At 42.2% G+C, this 23,010-nt stretch overlaps 2 protein-coding genes across 2 annotated transcripts in view; both read left to right on the forward strand.

Annotated features, from left to right (window-relative positions):
- cdc27 (cell division cycle 27) overlaps nt 1-23,010 on the forward strand; it is a 127,365-nt gene that overhangs the window by 59,362 nt on the left and 44,993 nt on the right. The gene's annotated exons all lie outside the window — the stretch shown is intronic.
- On the forward strand, nt 1,285-22,640 carry LOC146982222 (somatotropin-like). Its single transcript, XM_085785348.1, has 6 exons — nt 1,285-1,297; nt 2,027-2,169; nt 20,261-20,365; nt 21,415-21,558; nt 21,963-22,061; nt 22,556-22,640. The coding sequence occupies exons 1-6, from the start codon at nt 1,285-1,287 to the stop codon at nt 22,616-22,618; spliced, it is 567 nt and encodes a 188-aa protein (XP_085641474.1). The 3' UTR covers nt 22,619-22,640.

Consider the following 23,010-nt stretch of genomic DNA (forward strand, 5'->3'; position numbering starts at 1 on the left):
AGTGACAGTGCGGGGAGGGGGGGGCTTTCTGTTGATCTGCGTGTAATTGTTTATTATATACACACACCCTAACCACCGCTCGGAGTAACGCACATTTCCTTATGGAAATTAAAGCCTTGTCGGAATGGCAGGACGTTTACATGTCGGAATGGTGGTATGTCTGAGTGGTGACATGTCTGAATAGTAGAATGTCGGAATGGCAGCATGTTGGAATGGCAGCATGTAACCTGCTAGCTGCACTAGCTGTCTCTGATGCTAACGAGTGCTAGCACGTCTCTCTCTCTCTCTCAGCAGCAGCAGTCAGGATGACAAAAGAAAGAAGTACAGTCTGAGTGAAGCGCTGGAGCTGCAGACCGATTCCTGACCGTCACTGACAACTAAAGCCTGGACTGGTAACAAGTATGAGGACTGTTGTGGGGAGCTAGCTCGATGCTAAATCCGGCTAGTGGTTGTGGTTAGCATCCACCGCTAACACCGTCTTCCCAGCTCGGCTCTCCTGTTAAAAAAACAAAACAAAAACATGTGACACCAGAGGCTCCTGGTGTTGGTGACGGCGGGTATCGGCCCAGACTGTTTCGTTTCCTCTGCGGTCTTGACTGCTGCTGTCAGGGGCAGGAGGCTAGTCTACACAGTTGAGCCGCCCAGCTTGAATGTTTTGTTTACAAACTGCAACGAACAAAACTCCATTTTGCATATTTAATTAGTTTCCTTTATAAACACTTGTCCCTACTGATTTAAATCAGTTTAAATTCAATTTAAATATTTAAACTGAGTTTTACTAAACTGAGATTAATTTTAAATGGTGCAACAGAGCTCTTCTTAATTTTAAACATGGATCAACTCATTTTAAATTGAGTATTACTAATCTCTGATTAGAGCTAATCTTAGATTAAATTAAACCTTGTTGGTGCAATCCAGCCTAACTCTCTAACTCTAACTCTAACTCTAACTCTAACTCTCTAACCCTCCTAGTTGTTGTTGTTGTGTCTCTTCAGAGGTTGAGGTGTTGAGCAGCGTGTTATCAATATGTACGTTCAGGCGTGTTTGTGTGTTTTCTGTTTCCACCACTTTGTCGTCACATGTTTTCACTTCTTTTATGTTCTGTGAATATTATTAACACACACACACACACACACACACACACACACACACACACACAGGGCGGTTGTTTGTTTGGTTCATGTTTCTGTGGATGAATTTAACCAAGAGCTTCTCTGCTATAAAACCTCCAAACTCTGACCGGAGCTCAGTTGAAGCTGAACGAGTCAAACGAGTCAAGCAGCCATGTTGGACCGAGGTGAGACAAGAAGACCCTTTGATTTACTGATCAACCTCCACCTGTCTGTCTCTCTCACCTCCACCTGTCTGTCTCTCTCACCTCCACCTGTCTGTCTCTCTGACCACCTGTCTGTCTCTCTCACCTCCACCTGTCTGTCTCTCTCACCTCCACCTGTCTGTCTCTCTGACCACCTGTCTGTCTCTCTCACCTCCACCTGTCTGTCTCTCTGACCACCTGTCTGTCTCTCTGACCACCTGTCTGTCTCTCTCACCTCCACCTGTCTGTCTCTCTCACCTCCACCCGTCTGTCTCTCTGACCACCTGTCTGTCTCTCTCACCTCCACCTGTCTGTCTCTCTGACCTCCACCCGTCTGTCTCTCTGACCACCTGTCTGTCTCTCTCACCTCCACCTGTCTGTCTCTCTCACCTCCACCTGTCTGTCTCTCTCACCTCCACCTGTCTGTCTCTCTCACCTCCACCTGTCTGTCTCTCTGACCACCTGTCTGTCTCTCTCACCTCCACCTGTCTGTCTCTCTGACCACCTGTCTGTCTCTCTGACCACCTGTCTGTCTCTCTCACCTCCACCTGTCTGTCTCTCTGACCACCTGTCTGTCTCTCTGACCACCTGTCTGTCTCTCTCACCTCCACCTGTCTGTCTCTCTCACCTCCACCTGTCTGTCTCTCTGACCACCTGTCTGTCTCTCTGACCACCTGTCTGTCTCTCTGACCACCTGTCTGTCTCTCTCAGTCGTTGTCCTGCTGTCCGTCCTGTCCGCCCCGTCTCTGGGTGTCTTCTCTCAGCCAATCCCCAACAACCAGCACCTGTTCTCCATGGCCGTCGGCCGCATCCACCACCTGCACCTGAGAGCACAGAGACTCTTCTCCAACTTCGTATGTCTTAATGTCTTAATGTCCTAATGTCCTAATGTCTTAATGTCTTAATGTCCTAATGTCTTAATGTCTTAATGTCTTAATGTCTTAATGTCTTAATGTCCTAATGTCCTAATGTCTTAATGTCCTAATGTCTTAATGTCTTAATGTCTTAATGTCCTAATGTCTTAATGTCTTAATGTCTTAATGTCTTAATGTCCTAATGTCTTAATGTCCTAATGTCTTAATGTCTTAATGTCTTAATGTCCTAATGTCCTAATGTCTTAATGTCTTAATGTCTTAATGTCTTAATGTCTTAATGTCCTAATGTCTTAATGTCTTAATGTCTTAATGTCTTAATGTCCTAATGTCTTAATGTCTTAACTCATTGAGTGCCGCGCTCCTTTCCAAAGTTTTAGTCAAGTGTACCGGCAAATTAGACCATATTTGACTTTTTATTTTAGAGCCATAGTGTATTCTATATTATTGCCACCAACACATACTGTAGCTCATTTGAAAGGTTTAACTTTATCCTTCAAATGGCCACAAACCGTTTGTTTCTACGTGCCTCCGTTCCTGAGAAAAGTCAAGCTAAACATGGCTGGGTTTCACCAAAATCCCTCCTTTTTTTCTAGAAAAGGAGATAGAGCATCTTTTATGAAAGGTGCGCTGTTTGTGTCTGTCGCTCTTCTGACACTCGCATTTCTGGATCAAAGGGCTCGTATAAGATAAATATACACAACAATTGTTGTTCTATTCACAAAACCACCATCGGGGGCGGGGGGGGCGCCACTAAACAACAATAACACAGACGCACCGTGCCGTGTCACAGCCTCTCGCCGCGGAACGTGAGGCTCTGCCGGCCACAGCGGCTCGCGAACACCGGTCCCGCCGGTGGTCGCGGTCCGTCTGTGGTACGGGTCGGTGGTGCCGGTCTGCTTTGACCCAGAGACCATCAGATTTTACCGCGGGAGGACTTTGGGGAGGACACGGTGTTGCTCCAGATGAAGACCGGGCGGGACAGTGGGCTGAGAGCTTCCTGGTTCAGCTCCCAGCTGCTGCAGCCTCGCGGGTGAGAGCGGAGCAGCAGCGGAGCAGCTGCTCTGCATCTGCATGCAGAACTCCGTTTGCAGAAGCTGAGTTATGATAAAAACTTCCAGATCATGAGCTGTCATGTGACTTTGATCGTCATCTATTTCAGTTCTCCTCGTCGTAGAGTCCCCAAATTTACATATAATGTGTATTAAAGTGTCTATTTTCATAATTTAAAAAAAAAGCAAAAAACGAAAAATTTCGTTTTTGGCACTCAACGCATGGGAACGAAAAACGAGAAATTACGTGGTTGGCACTCAATGAGTTAATGTCTTAATGTCTTAATGTCTTAATGTCCTAATGTCCTAATGTCTTAATGTCTTAATGTCTTAATGTCTTAATGTCTTAATGTCCTAATGTCCTAATGTCTTAATGTCTTAATGTCTTAATGTCTTAATGTCCTAATGTCCTAATGTCTTAATGTCTTAATGTCTTAATGTCTTAATGTCCTAATGTCTTAATGTCTTAATGTCTTAATGTCTTAATGTCCTAATGTCTTAATGTCTTAATGTCTTAATGTCCTAATGTCTTAATGTCTTAATGTCTTAATGTCTTAATGTCTTAATGTCCTAATGTCTTAATGTCTTAATGTCCTAATGTCTTAATGTCTTAATGTCTTAATGTCTTAATGTCTTAATGTCCTAATGTCCTAATGTCTTAATGTCTTAATGTCTTAATGTCTTAATGTCTTAATGTCCTAATGTCTTAATGTCTTTGTGACGGCATTTTGACCGGCAACCGGCTTCCAGCCGCCGTCCTTTGTTCAGGGGTTTCACTGTGGTTGTGACGCGCTCCAATAAAAAAAAAACAATCACTGCATCTCTTGGATCAAAAAAAAGGCGATTTATTTGTGCCTGGTTTGCAGTAACACACAACTTAGGATTCACGCTAAAAGAAAAGTAAAATGAAATAACTGAGAGCGGTCTGAAAACATTATGGCTCCCCTGTCCTGTCTCATCTGAACCAGCTGTTCCACTCTCCCCTTTTGTGTCCTCATTTCCTGGGAGGTGGCTCATTACAATAAACACAATGAATATAGAATAATATATAGAATAATCAAACAGTCAAATTAAATTATGAACCTCATCTTAGCAGCTATGTGCAATAATATTAATGATAATAAGGATCAAACAAAATATGCAAATATGGCTCTAATATACCAGCCCCTAATTGCTTACTACGTAACAATTACCAAAATAATACATTAACAGAGCCATTACAATAATGCAAGACATTAGCTTTTACTAAGAAGGTTCATTCTTATCAATAGTCCATATGTAAGTGTACACTCATCATGTGTATCAGTCCAGTTCCGCTCTTCTAAGTCACTGAAAGAGAAAGAGACTAATAAACTCAGTCAGCTGCCTCCAGAAGCAGACAGAGTTTAGTGATCGGTCTCTGAATTGTGCTAGTTTTGGTTTTCACCAAAACACTTCGAACAAGGCCCTTGGATCCTGGAAGAGCCTTGACTACTCGTCCGAGGAGCCAGGTGTTTCTTGGGGCATTGTCGTCTATGATGACAACGAGATCTCCAGGAGTGAAGTTTCTTTTAATGGTATTCCACTTGTGTCGCTCCTGCACAAGTGGGATGTATTCTCTGGCCCATCTTCTCCAGAATAAGTCAGCCGTATACTGCACCTGCCTCCATCTTTTCCTTGAATAGATGTCTCTTTTCTGGAAAAGTCCGGGGGGTATGATGGGATTTGTTTTTAAAAGAAGCAGATGATTTGGTGTTAGCGGCTCAAGGTCATTTGGGTCACTGGTTACTGTTGTAATTGGTCTGTCATTCATGATCGCTTCCACTTCACACAAGGCTGTATGTAGCCCATCATCATCCAGAGTTTGTTCCTTTAAGACAGAGTAGAGGATCTTTTTAACCAGTCTAATTAGCCTTTCCCAGACACCGCCGTGATGAGCTCCAGAGGGGGGGTTGAATGTCCAGTCAATTCCCTTTTTGAGAAGTGATCTTTGGATTTTGTCATTATCCAGCTGTTTCACAGACTCTCCCAGTTCCCTCTGTGCACCTATGAAGTTGGTGCCTTGGTCTGATCTGATGCTTTTCACTGAGCCTCGACGGCAGATGAATCGACGAATAGCATTTATGCATGCATCTGTATCCAGTTGACTGGCAACCTCCAGGTGAACAGCACGGCTTACAAGGCAAGTGAATATTACTCCCCATCTCTCAACCAGAGCACGGCCACGTTTCACCTCAATGGGTCCAAAATAATCGACACCGACGTGAGTGAAGGGTGGAAGATCTGGTGTAACTCTGTCTAGAGGGAGATCAGCCATCTTCTGCTCTCCTGCTTTGGCTTGTTGTCGTCTGCAAAACACACAGCATTTGATAATTTTTCTTGCTGAAGAGTTGGCACCAGACAGCCAATATCGCTGGTGAAGTTTGGAGAGCATGTGACCTCGCCCAGAGTGACCAATCTGTCTGTGAATGTGACTCAGTATTAACCTTGACACGTGAGAATGTTTAGGTAGAATCTTGGGGTGCTTTATCTCTGTGGGCATAGCCATCTTCCTTGTTCTTCCTCCCACCCTCAGGATATCAGCATCAATGATAGGGTCCAGCTTATACAGGGGACTTCCTTTTTTGCACAGTTTTCCTTGCTCCAGAGTGATTACTTCCTCCTTATAATGCTGCCTCTGTTCATAGCAGATGATGGCATTTTCTGCCTTTTCCATATCTTCTACTGAGAGACCTGTGACTGCAGGCATTTTGAGGAAGAGCATCTGATCTTTCATTTTTATTTTATTTTGTCCAATCTGTGCACATTCCTTTTTCCTTTTCCTGTTCATCTGTAGGAGGAGATTCTTTAGTTTCAACATCCAGGCTACAGCTCTTTTCAAGTCATCCCATGATGAATAATATTCAATAAGCTTGCTTGTGGGATTTTTCTCTGGGGTAGAGATGACTGTGCTACTTACAATAGCTTCTTTCCTCACCTCTGGATCATCTGGGAGGATGGAGCTGAGCTCTACAAGATTTTCTGGCCATTCTGTTTCTGATTTTTCCAGAAACTCTGGTCCTTGAAGCCATCTCTTGGAGCTGAGAAAGGGTTCAATCTTCAGTCCTCGAGATGCATCATCAGCTGGGTTGTGTTTGGAATCTACAAACCTCCACTGACTCACCTTTGACAAGTTATGGATCACTGCAATCCTGTTTGCCACAAATGTGCGAAATCTCCTTGTTTTATTACGGAGATATTTCAGGACAGACTGGCTGTCAGTCCAGAAGGTTGATTCTTGGAGTTCGATTTTAAGTTCAGAGCGAAGCATTCTGTCCATTCGTGAAGCCAGTGTGGCAGCAGTGAGCTCCAGTCTTGGGATAGTCGTCGCTTTGAGTGGAGTTACTCTTGACTTTCCCATCACAAATGCAACATGTACATCTTCAGAGGCATTTGTGAACCTTAGGTAACTTGCGGTTCCATAACCTTGTTCACTTGCATCACAAAAGTTATGCAGTTGTACAGTTTTTACTTGGCCAAAGTTTTTTGGTTTCACACACCTGTCAATTTGGAATCTGGCCAGCTCATCCAGCTCTTTAAGCCACTGTTGCCATGGTTTTAACAGTTCCACAGGAATCACTTCATCCCATCCACACTTAGCTTTACAGAGTTGTTGAAGGATTTGCTTGGCTTTCAGTATGAAAGGGGCAAGAAAACCAAGCGGATCATACACTGAGCTAACAATGGAAAGTATGTTTCTTCTGGTGGGACTTTTGTTGTTAACAGTGACACGAAAGCTGAATATATCATTCTCGATGTCCCAGTATAGTCCTAATGCTCTGTCATTAGGCAGTTTTTCCCTGTCCAGATCCAAGTTCTTAATTTGCTTTGCTCTGTCATCATCAGGGATGGATGCCAACACAATACGACTATTACTAACCCACTTGGTTAGTTTGAATCCTCCAAGGGAGCACATTTCTCTGAGGTCCTTAACAAGGCGTATTGCTTGCTTCTCTGTTGGAACTGACCTGAGACAATCATCAACATAAAAATTAGACTTGACTGTGTCAGACACTTCTCCATCAAATGTGTTACTGTTATCCTCTGCAGTTTTTTGTAGTGCAAAGTTTGCACAGGTTGGAGAAGATACAGCACCGAACAGATGAACTGTCATTCTATATTCCTTTAATTCTTTGCTTGTATCTCCCTCCGGCCACCATAGGAATCTGAGCAAGTTTCTGTCCTCTTCATGAACTCTCACCTGGTGAAACATACTTTCAATATCTGCCATAACTGCAACTGGCTCGTGCCGGAATCTGAGCAGAACACCGATAAGAGAGTTAGCCAAGTCTGGGCCTTGTAGGAGTACATTATTGAGTGATGCGCCTTTAAAGGTTGATGCACAATCAAAGACCACACGGAGGGTTTTTTTACGCTTATGATACACGCCGTGGTGAGGTATGTACCACAATCTGCCATTCACTGGTTTTAAATCTTCTGGTGGTACATTCTCAGCATAACCTTTTCTGATGATGTCACTCATGAAGTCTCTGTACTCATTGGCATAAACTTGATCCTTTTGAAATTTTCTTTTGAGATGTAACGTTCGTTGTTCTGCCATTTGATAGTTGTTTGGCATGCTGATGTTTCTGTCACGAAGAGGTAAAGGTAAGTAGTAGTGGCCATCCTTGAGAATAACAGAACTTGAAGCAATCTGCATGAACTGTTGGTCATCAACTGACATCTCCATTTTCTCCTCGTAGTCTTTCTCTGGGAAGTCATGTGCATATTGTCTTTCCAGGAGCCTTTCAATGTGCACAATGGAGATTCGGTTCACGGATGCCACGGTGCATTCCTTTTCCATAGCAGCAGAGACATTGAGTGGACCATTAACCACCCATCCTAGCTGTGTCCTAACTGCATATGGTCCATTTCTTTGGCTATTAATGATTCTCCAGGGTTCCATAGCCATTGGTACATTTACTCCAATAAGAAGATCCACGTCAGCATTTATTTCCTTTACCTTGATTTCCTGCAAGTAAGGCCACTTGTGTAAATCCGCCTGCGTGAGAATGTTTTTCTTCGTCACAGGGATTTTGTCTTGAGTATATAACTTTGGCAGTGTCAGATAAGTACCATCTTCATCTATATGACCAACCTCCAGACCGGTTAGCTCATAGCTCTTAACTGTTTTTTCTGTCCCCATAGTCTGCAGAAGAACTTCAGTTCTGCGGCCTCTAGCGTTGAGCTTCCTCATGAGGTTCTCTGTACAAAATGTGTCAGTGCTGCCGGGGTCCAGGAAGGCATAGGTAGGTACACTCTTATTTCCATTACAAAGTTTAACCAGCACTGGAACTATGGCCAGTATACAGTCTCTACCAGCCCCAGTTGCCTCACCCTCTCCCAGTGACACGAGAGCACTGCTGATCGATGTTTCTTCAGGTGTAGCTGCCATACTATGTAGCTCTGCTTTGTGTGTATATGTCTCAGGTTTGGGAGATCTCTTTATGTGCAGAATAGTGGGGTGTTTGGCCTGACAAGTCTGACATTTCATTCTTCTTTTGCAGTTTCTACTCAGATGCCCCACTTTCAAACATCCAAAACACAATCCATTTTCTCTGAGGAACTCAATTTTAGCTTCATGAGGTTGTGCATTTATTTTCCGACATTCAGCTATGAGATGCTTACCAGCACAAAAGGAGCATGAGGGGTCATGAGTGCTGGAGTTGGAGTTGCCTTTAATGGTCAATTTCTCTTGTGCTCCTTTTTCTTCTTTACTGTCAGACACCATTGCCACTGTGGTAGCAAAGCTGCTTCCTTTACTTTTAAATCTGTTTGGTTTTGTATCTGTGGTAGGTTTGGCCCTTAAAGTCCTAATATGTGTAATAGGATCATTAATATCACCAAAAAGAGGATCTTGTAGTATCTTAGCTTGCCTTTCAGTGAATGTCACCAGGTCCTGCAATCTTGCTCGTGTGTTTCTGTGTTCCAAAATGTCACAGGCTGCCGTCCTCCACCTCTCCCGTAGTTTATAAGGGAGTTTTGAAACAATGAGCTTTAAGTTGGACGGTAGGTCAAGCTCCTCCATGTCCTGCAAACCTCTCATGGCAGTACAACAGCCTCTTAAGAAAAGTGCATAACTTTGCAGTGCTTTTCCATCCTCTGGCTTTATATTGTTCCAGTTCAGAGCTTTAGCCATATAAGCATTTGCAATCTTTATATCATTTCCAAAATGCATCTTTAACAGTCTCTTGGCCTCCACAAAGCCTGCTACAGCATCCATATGAAGACAGCTACGGACCAACTCCTGGCAGGGTCCAGATGTATACTGCTCCAGGTAATATAACATATCTTGGCAGTTGTTTGTTTTCTCCTCAATGTTATGCTGAAATGCCCTCATAAACATTTGATAATTAAGAGGGTTTCCATCAAAAACTGGAATTTCACGTGCAGGAAGTGATATTTGTTTATGCTGCAAAACCAACAAATCAGCAATATCATTTTGTCTCTGCATTGCAGTCAAGAAATTGTCATCATTGCTTTTCATGTTAATCCCAGCACCTGTTGCTATTTGTGGAGAACTCTGGACGGTAGGACCACGCTGTGGTAGAGTAATATGTTTTATTTTCTTATCTTGGGGTGGAGAGCTTGTTATTGGTTTGCGTTGTTGGATTAAATACCTTTGGAGTGGTGTTTTGGGAATCGCTCCAAGCTCTGCAAATTCAACAGGAGATGTTACTGGATTCACTGTAACATCTGTGTTTTCCTGGTAAGTTTCCTGGTAAGTTTCAAAGTATTCATTCATGCCATCCCCATATTGTGCTTGTGATACATGTGTTGGTAAGTTTTGTTCGTTTTGAGATTCAAAGTTTTCCAGCACCTTTAACTTTGCCTCAGATTCAGCCAGATTCATTTCCAGCTCCATTTGTTCCATTTTGCCTTTTAATTGAGCCTTCTCCATGTCCAGGGCCTGTTTCCTTTCTAAAGCTGCTGCCCGGGCCAGCAGAGCAGCTCTTTCTGTGGCAACTTTAAGGCGTGCTGAGGCAACTGAAGAAGATGTGGTGGCTTTTGATTCTGCACGTTTGGAAACTTGTGACCTCTTTGAAATGTTAGAAATGCTGTCCTGAGGTCCAATGAGGGTCTGAGGATCTGTTTGAGAGGTTTTCCACTTTTCCACATCCTTAAGGAAATCCGCAAACCTGGACAATTTTGGTTCATACCAATCAATTCTCTCATCTTCCTTTACTTCTTCAGACAGAAACTCTTGGACTGATTCATGAACCTCCTTAAAATCTTCAAGTGATCTCTTAAACAAGGCAACAGATTCATTCACTTTTTCAACATCCCCTTCAGTTTCCATCAAGGCTTTTATTTCATTCATTTTGCGCGTGCACGCTCCAAGCCTCCCTTTGCGCGACGCGCTGAGCCATTTAAATCTCTCATTTGCGCCAGCTCCAGCCGGCATTTCATCCACAATTAATTCCGTCATTATTCACAGGTTGTTTATAAACATTGGCCCGTGTTTGTAGAATTAATTCATTGTTTCATTTCACCACATGTCACAAACATTCGATCCCAAAGCATGAGAAACATTTCCACAAGACATTTCCTCTTCCATCTTTCCGTTCAAAACTTTATGCTTCATGATATCATGTCATTTCGTTTTGTTTGTCAGTGTGCACACTTAATTGATTGATTCCGGTGAGGCCGATGTCCATTAGTGTAACATTTCATTCATAACTTCCAGCGCGACTTTTACTCACGAGTCCGCTGAGGCCGATGTCTGTGTCTAGGTCCGTAAAGGTCCAGCGCGGGTTCCGATGCGCTGGATCATCCACATATCCACAGGTTGCGGTGTTTTCAGACAAAATGTGACGGCATTTTGACCGGCAACCGGCTTCCAGCCGCCGTCCTTTGTTCAGGGGTTTCACTGTGGTTGTGACGCGCTCCAATAAAAAAAAAACAATCACTGCATCTCTTGGATAAAAAAAAAGGCGATTTATTTGTGCCTGGTTTGCAGTAACACACAACTTAGGATTCACGCTAAAAGAAAAGTAAAATGAAATAACTGAGAGCGGTCTGAAAACATTATGGCTCCCCTGTCCTGTCTCATCTGAACCAGCTGTTCCACTCTCCCCTTTTGTGTCCTCATTTCCTGGGAGGTGGCTCATTACAATAAACACAATGAATATAGAATAATATATAGAATAATCAAACAGTCAAATTAAATTATGAACCTCATCTTAGCAGCTATGTGCAATAATATTAATGATAATAAGGATCAAACAAAATATGCAAATATGGCTCTAATAGTCTTAATGTCTTAATGTCTTAATGTCCTAATGTCTTAATGTCTTAATGTCTTAATGTCTTAATGTCTTAATGTCCTAATGTCTTAATGTCTTAATGTCTTAATGTCTTAATGTCTTAATGTCCTAATGTCCTAATGTCCTAATGTCTTAATGTCCTAATGTCTTAATGTCTTAATGTCTTAATGTCTTAATGTCCTAATGTCTTAATGTCTTAATGTCTTAATGTCTTAATGTCTTAATGTCCTAATGTCTTAATGTCTTAATGTCTTAATGTCCTAATGTCTTAATGTCTTAATGTCTTAATGTCTTAATGTCTTAATGTCCTAATGTCCTAATGTCTTAATGTCTTAATGTCTTAATGTCTTAATGTCTTAATGTCCTAATGTCTTAATGTCTTTGTGACGGCATTTTGACCGGCAACCGGCTTCCAGCCGCCGTCCTTTGTTCAGGGGTTTCACTGTGGTTGTGACGCGCTCCAATAAAAAAAAAACAATCACTGCATCTCTTGGATCAAAAAAAAGGCGATTTATTTGTGCCTGGTTTGCAGTAACACACAACTTAGGATTCACGCTAAAAGAAAAGTAAAATGAAATAACTGAGAGCGGTCTGAAAACATTATGGCTCCCCTGTCCTGTCTCATCTGAACCAGCTGTTCCACTCTCCCCTTTTGTGTCCTCATTTCCTGGGAGGTGGCTCATTACAATAAACACAATGAATATAGAATAATATATAGAATAATCAAACAGTCAAATTAAATTATGAACCTCATCTTAGCAGCTATGTGCAATAATATTAATGATAATAAGGATCAAACAAAATATGCAAATATGGCTCTAATATACCAGCCCCTAATTGCTTACTACGTAACAATTACCAAAATAATACATTAACAGAGCCATTACAATAATGCAAGACATTAGCTTTTACTAAGAAGGTTCATTCTTATCAATAGTCCATATGTAAGTGTACACTCATCATGTGTATCAGTCCAGTTCCGCTCTTCTAAGTCACTGAAAGAGAAAGAGACTAATAAACTCAGTCAGCTGCCTCCAGAAGCAGACAGAGTTTAGTGATCGGTCTCTGAATTGTGCTAGTTTTGGTTTTCACCAAAACACTTCGAACAAGGCCCTTGGATCCTGGAAGAGCCTTGACTACTCGTCCGAGGAGCCAGGTGTTTCTTGGGGCATTGTCGTCTATGATGACAACGAGATCTCCAGGAGTGAAGTTTCTTTTAATGGTATTCCACTTGTGTCGCTCCTGCACAAGTGGGATGTATTCTCTGGCCCATCTTCTCCAGAATAAGTCAGCCGTATACTGCACCTGCCTCCATCTTTTCCTTGAATAGATGTCTCTTTTCTGGAAAAGTCCGGGGGGTATGATGGGATTTGTTTTTAAAAGAAGCAGATGATTTGGTGTTAGCGGCTCAAGGTCATTTGGGTCACTGGTTACTGTTGTAATTGGTCTGTCATTCATGATCGCTTCCACTTCACACAAGGCTGTATGTAGCCCATCATCATCCAGAGTTTGTTCCTTTAAGACAGAGTAGAGGATCTTTTTAACCAGTCTAATTAGCCTTTCCCAGACACCGCCGTGATGAGCTCCAGAGGGGGGGTTGAATGTCCAGTCAATTCCCTTTTTGAGAAGTGATCTTTGGATTTTGTCATTATCCAGCTGTTTCACAGACTCTCCCAGTTCCCTCTGTGCACCTATGAAGTTGGTGCCTTGGTCTGATCTGATGCTTTTCACTGAGCCTCGACGGCAGATGAATCGACGAATAGCATTTATGCATGCATCTGTATCCAGTTGACTGGCAACCTCCAGGTGAACAGCACGGCTTACAAGGCAAGTGAATATTACTCCCCATCTCTCAACCAGAGCACGGCCACGTTTCACCTCAATGGGTCCAAAATAATCGACACCGACGTGAGTGAAGGGTGGAAGATCTGGTGTAACTCTGTCTAGAGGGAGATCAGCCATCTTCTGCTCTCCTGCTTTGGCTTGTTGTCGTCTGCAAAACACACAGCATTTGATAATTTTTCTTGCTGAAGAGTTGGCACCAGACAGCCAATATCGCTGGTGAAGTTTGGAGAGCATGTGACCTCGCCCAGAGTGACCAATCTGTCTGTGAATGTGACTCAGTATTAACCTTGACACGTGAGAATGTTTAGGTAGAATCTTGGGGTGCTTTATCTCTGTGGGCATAGCCATCTTCCTTGTTCTTCCTCCCACCCTCAGGATATCAGCATCAATGATAGGGTCCAGCTTATACAGGGGACTTCCTTTTTTGCACAGTTTTCCTTGCTCCAGAGTGATTACTTCCTCCTTATAATGCTGCCTCTGTTCATAGCAGATGATGGCATTTTCTGCCTTTTCCATATCTTCTACTGAGAGACCTGTGACTGCAGGCATTTTGAGGAAGAGCATCTGATCTTTCATTTTTATTTTATTTTGTCCAATCTGTGCACATTCCTTTTTCCTTTTCCTGTTCATCTGTAGGAGGAGATTCTTTAGTTTCAACATCCAGGCTACAGCTCTTTTCAAGTCATCCCATGATGAATAATATTCAATAAGCTTGCTTGTGGGATTTTTCTCTGGGGTAGAGATGACTGTGCTACTTACAATAGCTTCTTTCCTCACCTCTGGATCATCTGGGAGGATGGAGCTGAGCTCTACAAGATTTTCTGGCCATTCTGTTTCTGATTTTTCCAGAAACTCTGGTCCTTGAAGCCATCTCTTGGAGCTGAGAAAGGGTTCAATCTTCAGTCCTCGAGATGCATCATCAGCTGGGTTGTGTTTGGAATCTACAAACCTCCACTGACTCACCTTTGACAAGTTATGGATCACTGCAATCCTGTTTGCCACAAATGTGCGAAATCTCCTTGTTTTATTACGGAGATATTTCAGGACAGACTGGCTGTCAGTCCAGAAGGTTGATTCTTGGAGTTCGATTTTAAGTTCAGAGCGAAGCATTCTGTCCATTCGTGAAGCCAGTGTGGCAGCAGTGAGCTCCAGTCTTGGGATAGTCGTCGCTTTGAGTGGAGTTACTCTTGACTTTCCCATCACAAATGCAACATGTACATCTTCAGAGGCATTTGTGAACCTTAGGTAACTTGCGGTTCCATAACCTTGTTCACTTGCATCACAAAAGTTATGCAGTTGTACAGTTTTTACTTGGCCAAAGTTTTTTGGTTTCACACACCTGTCAATTTGGAATCTGGCCAGCTCATCCAGCTCTTTAAGCCACTGTTGCCATGGTTTTAACAGTTCCACAGGAATCACTTCATCCCATCCACACTTAGCTTTACAGAGTTGTTGAAGGATTTGCTTGGCTTTCAGTATGAAAGGGGCAAGAAAACCAAGCGGATCATACACTGAGCTAACAATGGAAAGTATGTTTCTTCTGGTGGGACTTTTGTTGTTAACAGTGACACGAAAGCTGAATATATCATTCTCGATGTCCCAGTATAGTCCTAATGCTCTGTCATTAGGCAGTTTTTCCCTGTCCAGATCCAAGTTCTTAATTTGCTTTGCTCTGTCATCATCAGGGATGGATGCCAACACAATACGACTATTACTAACCCACTTGGTTAGTTTGAATCCTCCAAGGGAGCACATTTCTCTGAGGTCCTTAACAAGGCGTATTGCTTGCTTCTCTGTTGGAACTGACCTGAGACAATCATCAACATAAAAATTAGACTTGACTGTGTCAGACACTTCTCCATCAAATGTGTTACTGTTATCCTCTGCAGTTTTTTGTAGTGCAAAGTTTGCACAGGTTGGAGAAGATACAGCACCGAACAGATGAACTGTCATTCTATATTCCTTTAATTCTTTGCTTGTATCTCCCTCCGGCCACCATAGGAATCTGAGCAAGTTTCTGTCCTCTTCATGAACTCTCACCTGGTGAAACATACTTTCAATATCTGCCATAACTGCAACTGGCTCGTGCCGGAATCTGAGCAGAACACCGATAAGAGAGTTAGCCAAGTCTGGGCCTTGTAGGAGTACATTATTGAGTGATGCGCCTTTAAAGGTTGATGCACAATCAAAGACCACACGGAGGGTTTTTTTACGCTTATGATACACGCCGTGGTGAGGTATGTACCACAATCTGCCATTCACTGGTTTTAAATCTTCTGGTGGTACATTCTCAGCATAACCTTTTCTGATGATGTCACTCATGAAGTCTCTGTACTCATTGGCATAAACTTGATCCTTTTGAAATTTTCTTTTGAGATGTAACGTTCGTTGTTCTGCCATTTGATAGTTGTTTGGCATGCTGATGTTTCTGTCACGAAGAGGTAAAGGTAAGTAGTAGTGGCCATCCTTGAGAATAACAGAACTTGAAGCAATCTGCATGAACTGTTGGTCATCAACTGACATCTCCATTTTCTCCTCGTAGTCTTTCTCTGGGAAGTCATGTGCATATTGTCTTTCCAGGAGCCTTTCAATGTGCACAATGGAGATTCGGTTCACGGATGCCACGGTGCATTCCTTTTCCATAGCAGCAGAGACATTGAGTGGACCATTAACCACCCATCCTAGCTGTGTCCTAACTGCATATGGTCCATTTCTTTGGCTATTAATGATTCTCCAGGGTTCCATAGCCATTGGTACATTTACTCCAATAAGAAGATCCACGTCAGCATTTATTTCCTTTACCTTGATTTCCTGCAAGTAAGGCCACTTGTGTAAATCCGCCTGCGTGAGAATGTTTTTCTTCGTCACAGGGATTTTGTCTTGAGTATATAACTTTGGCAGTGTCAGATAAGTACCATCTTCATCTATATGACCAACCTCCAGACCGGTTAGCTCATAGCTCTTAACTGTTTTTTCTGTCCCCATAGTCTGCAGAAGAACTTCAGTTCTGCGGCCTCTAGCGTTGAGCTTCCTCATGAGGTTCTCTGTACAAAATGTGTCAGTGCTGCCGGGGTCCAGGAAGGCATAGGTAGGTACACTCTTATTTCCATTACAAAGTTTAACCAGCACTGGAACTATGGCCAGTATACAGTCTCTACCAGCCCCAGTTGCCTCACCCTCTCCCAGTGACACGAGAGCACTGCTGATCGATGTTTCTTCAGGTGTAGCTGCCATACTATGTAGCTCTGCTTTGTGTGTATATGTCTCAGGTTTGGGAGATCTCTTTATGTGCAGAATAGTGGGGTGTTTGGCCTGACAAGTCTGACATTTCATTCTTCTTTTGCAGTTTCTACTCAGATGCCCCACTTTCAAACATCCAAAACACAATCCATTTTCTCTGAGGAACTCAATTTTAGCTTCATGAGGTTGTGCATTTATTTTCCGACATTCAGCTATGAGATGCTTACCAGCACAAAAGGAGCATGAGGGGTCATGAGTGCTGGAGTTGGAGTTGCCTTTAATGGTCAATTTCTCTTGTGCTCCTTTTTCTTCTTTACTGTCAGACACCATTGCCACTGTGGTAGCAAAGCTGCTTCCTTTACTTTTAAATCTGTTTGGTTTTGTATCTGTGGTAGGTTTGGCCCTTAAAGTCCTAATATGTGTAATAGGATCATTAATATCACCAAAAAGAGGATCTTGTAGTATCTTAGCTTGCCTTTCAGTGAATGTCACCAGGTCCTGCAATCTTGCTCGTGTGTTTCTGTGTTCCAAAATGTCACAGGCTGCCGTCCTCCACCTCTCCCGTAGTTTATAAGGGAGTTTTGAAACAATGAGCTTTAAGTTGGACGGTAGGTCAAGCTCCTCCATGTCCTGCAAACCTCTCATGGCAGTACAACAGCCTCTTAAGAAAAGTGCATAACTTTGCAGTGCTTTTCCATCCTCTGGCTTTATATTGTTCCAGTTCAGAGCTTTAGCCATATAAGCATTTGCAATCTTTATATCATTTCCAAAATGCATCTTTAACAGTCTCTTGGCCTCCACAAAGCCTGCTACAGCATCCATATGAAGACAGCTACGGACCAACTCCTGGCAGGGTCCAGATGTATACTGCTCCAGGTAATATAACATATCTTGGCAGTTGTTTGTTTTCTCCTCAATGTTATGCTGAAATGCCCTCATAAACATTTGATAATTAAGAGGGTTTCCATCAAAAACTGGAATTTCACGTGCAGGAAGTGATATTTGTTTATGCTGCAAAACCAACAAATCAGCAATATCATTTTGTCTCTGCATTGCAGTCAAGAAATTGTCATCATTGCTTTTCATGTTAATCCCAGCACCTGTTGCTATTTGTGGAGAACTCTGGACGGTAGGACCACGCTGTGGTAGAGTAATATGTTTTATTTTCTTATCTTGGGGTGGAGAGCTTGTTATTGGTTTGCGTTGTTGGATTAAATACCTTTGGAGTGGTGTTTTGGGAATCGCTCCAAGCTCTGCAAATTCAACAGGAGATGTTACTGGATTCACTGTAACATCTGTGTTTTCCTGGTAAGTTTCCTGGTAAGTTTCAAAGTATTCATTCATGCCATCCCCATATTGTGCTTGTGATACATGTGTTGGTAAGTTTTGTTCGTTTTGAGATTCAAAGTTTTCCAGCACCTTTAACTTTGCCTCAGATTCAGCCAGATTCATTTCCAGCTCCATTTGTTCCATTTTGCCTTTTAATTGAGCCTTCTCCATGTCCAGGGCCTGTTTCCTTTCTAAAGCTGCTGCCCGGGCCAGCAGAGCAGCTCTTTCTGTGGCAACTTTAAGGCGTGCTGAGGCAACTGAAGAAGATGTGGTGGCTTTTGATTCTGCACGTTTGGAAACTTGTGACCTCTTTGAAATGTTAGAAATGCTGTCCTGAGGTCCAATGAGGGTCTGAGGATCTGTTTGAGAGGTTTTCCACTTTTCCACATCCTTAAGGAAATCCGCAAACCTGGACAATTTTGGTTCATACCAATCAATTCTCTCATCTTCCTTTACTTCTTCAGACAGAAACTCTTGGACTGATTCATGAACCTCCTTAAAATCTTCAAGTGATCTCTTAAACAAGGCAACAGATTCATTCACTTTTTCAACATCCCCTTCAGTTTCCATCAAGGCTTTTATTTCATTCATTTTGCGCGTGCACGCTCCAAGCCTCCCTTTGCGCGACGCGCTGAGCCATTTAAATCTCTCATTTGCGCCAGCTCCAGCCGGCATTTCATCCACAATTAATTCCGTCATTATTCACAGGTTGTTTATAAACATTGGCCCGTGTTTGTAGAATTAATTCATTGTTTCATTTCACCACATGTCACAAACATTCGATCCCAAAGCATGAGAAACATTTCCACAAGACATTTCCTCTTCCATCTTTCCGTTCAAAACTTTATGCTTCATGATATCATGTCATTTCGTTTTGTTTGTCAGTGTGCACACTTAATTGATTGATTCCGGTGAGGCCGATGTCCATTAGTGTAACATTTCATTCATAACTTCCAGCGCGACTTTTACTCACGAGTCCGCTGAGGCCGATGTCTGTGTCTAGGTCCGTAAAGGTCCAGCGCGGGTTCCGATGCGCTGGATCATCCACATATCCACAGGTTGCGGTGTTTTCAGACAAAATGTGACGGCATTTTGACCGGCAACCGGCTTCCAGCCGCCGTCCTTTGTTCAGGGGTTTCACTGTGGTTGTGACGCGCTCCAATAAAAAAAAAACAATCACTGCATCTCTTGGATCAAAAAAAAGGCGATTTATTTGTGCCTGGTTTGCAGTAACACACAACTTAGGATTCACGCTAAAAGAAAAGTAAAATGAAATAACTGAGAGCGGTCTGAAAACATTATGGCTCCCCTGTCCTGTCTCATCTGAACCAGCTGTTCCACTCTCCCCTTTTGTGTCCTCATTTCCTGGGAGGTGGCTCATTACAATAAACACAATGAATATAGAATAATATATAGAATAATCAAACAGTCAAATTAAATTATGAACCTCATCTTAGCAGCTATGTGCAATAATATTAATGATAATAAGGATCAAACAAAATATGCAAATATGGCTCTAATAGTCTTAATGTCTTAATGTCTTAATGTCCTAATGTCTTAATGTCTTAATGTCTTAATGTCTTAATGTCTTAATGTCCTAATGTCTTAATGTCTTAATGTCTTAATGTCTTAATGTCTTAATGTCCTAATGTCCTAATGTCCTAATGTCTTAATGTCCTAATGTCTTAATGTCTTAATGTCTTAATGTCTTAATGTCTTAATGTCCTAATGTCCTAATGTCCTAATGTCTTAATGTCTTAATGTCCTAATGTCTCAATGTCTCAATGTCTCAATGTCCTAATGTCTTAATGTCTTAATGTCTTAATGTCCTAATGTCTTAATGTCTTAATGTCTTAATGTCTTAATGTCCTAATGTCTTAATGTCTTAATGTCTTAATGTCCTAATGTCTTAATGTCTTAATGTCTTAATGTCTTAATGTCTTAATGTCTTAATGTCTTAATGTCTTAATGTCCTAATGTCTTAATGTCTTAATGTCTTAATGTCTTAATGTCCTAATGTCTTAATGTCTTAATGTCCTAATGTCTTAATGTCTTAATGTCTTAATGTCCTAATGTCTTAATGTCTTAATGTCTTAATGTCTTAATGTCTTAATGTCTTAATGTCCTAATGTCTTAATGTCTTAATGTCTTAATGTCCTAATGTCTTAATGTCTTAATGTCTTAATGTCTTAATGTCTTAATGTCCTAATGTCTTAATGTCTTAATGTCTTAATGTCTTAATGTCTTAATGTCCTAATGTCCTAATGTCTTAATGTCTTAATGTCTTAATGTCCTAACATCCTAACGTCCTCGTGTCCTCAGGAGAGTTCCCTGCAGAGCGACGACCAGTGGCAGCTCAACAAGATCTGTAACTCTGATTACATCATCAGTTCCATCGACACGAAACACGAGACGCAGCGCAGCTCCGTGAGTATTGATCTGTTATCGGTGGCTGATTGATCGACTGGTTCTAGGTGGCTGATTATGGGATGGCTGCTGCTGCCAGGACACTATGGTATTCCAAGGAATTCTCCTTCTTTCCTCTTCTTCCGAGGAAATCCTACTTCCCAAGGGCAAAATCTCCTCCACAATTTTTGCTCAATTGTCACCAAACTTGCTACAGAGCATCTCTAGACCATCCTCCACAAAACTGGTTTCTCAGATTTTTGATTTATCCAAAATTGAGCCTCTCAAAAACTGAATTTTCTAGAACATTTTGTTAAAACATTTCCATGCTGTCCAGATATGTATTAACAGATTTTTGTTTAGAAACTCAATTTGTGACATTTTGACCATTTTTGAAATCTGCCTTTACATCAGCTGCTGCCTGGCTTTGACTCCCTGAGTCTATTAGAGAAGACACACGGCAGGTCTCACTCACAGACAATTAGCTCAGTGAGTTAGCTGCTGGTTCTTGGTGTTGGATAATGTGGGTTCAAGTCCCAACAAGGGAGTTGATGATAACACATCAAAATACCAGATGGTCTTTGTGAAACAAATGTACAAAGTCTTAGAGTTATTTAGTAGTAGATGTTTGACAAACATAGTTTAACTTTAGCTCAAAAACTGACTTTTCTTTTTACAGTGGTGTCAATCTGTCTGCACGACAGTGAATGTCTCAGTCAGTTAGTGAAGCCACTGTTGAACTGCCACTCGTTAATTAGCTCAGTGCGATAGACAACGGTCTTTGGTTCTAGAGGTTGTGGGTTCAATCCTCAACTGGTCCAACATGAACATTACAAGGTTCAACTGTCCTGTCTGTTGTTTGTTGCTCAGAATTCACCTAAAAACTACAGCCCGGACCGACCCATCGCTATGGGAACCATTGATTGACTTATTATCGGTGGCATAGTGATTGATTTATTATCGGTGGCTTATTGATTGATTTATTATCGGTGGCTTATTGATTGATTTATTATCGGTGGCGTATTGATTGATTGATTTATTATCGGTGGCGTATGATTGGCTGATTCCAGGTCCTGAAGCTGCTGCTGATTTCCAAACAACTGGTGGAATACTGGGAGATCTCCAGCCACTTCCTGCCCGGCGGTCCGGCCGAGCGCAACCAGATCTCCTCCAGACTGGCCGAGCTGAGGGAGGGAATCCAGATGCTGATCACGGTGACAACACACACACACACACACACACACACACACACTGAGCAGGACAGCATATGTGAGTATATTTCGATGGATATATGATATGTGTTATTATAATGTATATTCTGTAGAATTAATGTATATACAATATAAGTATGATGTGTTAGTAGATGTGTAATGATGTATACATATATGATATGTAGAAATGTGGGTAATAGGATTAGTATGTGAACAATTAATATAACGAAGAATGAATGAAGCACAGTTAAGAAATGTAAACACTCACTCTGTTTTTGTTTTGTTAGGTTAAGCATATCGCTCACTTGTTTTTTTGTTTTTAATTTTTATAATTTTTATTATGTTTTGTGTTTTCAACTGTATATTAAACAAGCAGCTGTGTGACCCCCCCCCCCCTGCTCCTGCAGACCAATCAGGACGGAGCGGAGCTGTTCTCCGACGGCGCCGTGCTCCCATTGGATCCGCCCTACGGGAACTTGGTCTGCTTCAAGAAGGACATGCACAAGGTTCACTTCACTTCGTCTTTATTTCATGAATGAACCCCAATGGGGAGTTTGTGTTGCAGCTCACAGAATCACATAAAGGTAAAAACATTACAACACAGAGACACATAGTGACATAGACGCATCATTATAAATAACAATATTCAATTCAATTCAATTCAATTTATTTAAAGTGGGACAGTGCAAGTTCATGAACGAAACAAAATCGTAAACAAGCCGGATTGTAAATAGAATATGCACTAATTGTGATCATATAAGAGATAAAATATAGGAAATACCGTTAAAACACTGAATACAAAATCCAAGATAACACTGTTAAGAACAAAGTGGTGAAGTAAAGTGCAAAGTCTCACACAGAGGAGAGACAGTACGGTGCCAGTACAGACTTAAACCGGTTACAACCAGACGTTATGTCGAGGCGTGTGTGTGTGTGTAGGGTAGGGTGATGATGTAACGATGATGTAACAATGATGTAATGATGATGTGTGTCTCTGCAGGTGGAGACGTACCTGACGGTGGCGAAGTGTCGTCTCTCTACAGAAGCCAACTGCACGCTGTAGCGCCGTCCAATCACAGCCCGGCTGTAGCGCCGTCCAATCACAGCCCGGCTGTAGCGCCGTCCAATCACAGCCCGGCTGTAGCGCCGCCCAATCACAGCCCGGCTGTAGCGCCGACTAATCACAGCCCGGCCCGGCGCTGGTGACCTCATCCTGGCTGTTGTTAAGCTCCGCCCCCCCTGTTAGCATTAGCCTTAGCCTCAGTCCAAACTGATGTCATGGTGATGTTGTTGTTGTCAACGTGTGAAATAAAGTTTGGTCATTCAGTCACTCGGTTCCTTCTTCATCTTCAGCTTTATGTTTATTTCCTCCTCTTCTCCCAGACCCTTCCTTCCTTCCTTCCTTCCTTCCTTCCTTCCTTCCTCACCTCTTCTCATTGTCATTGTTATAAAAAC

The sequence above is a fragment of the Trachurus japonicus genome, chromosome 8, assembly GCF_045865225.1.
Source record: "Trachurus japonicus isolate A0001 chromosome 8, Traja_1.0".
NCBI classification, from domain to species: domain Eukaryota; kingdom Metazoa; phylum Chordata; class Actinopteri; order Carangiformes; family Carangidae; genus Trachurus; species Trachurus japonicus.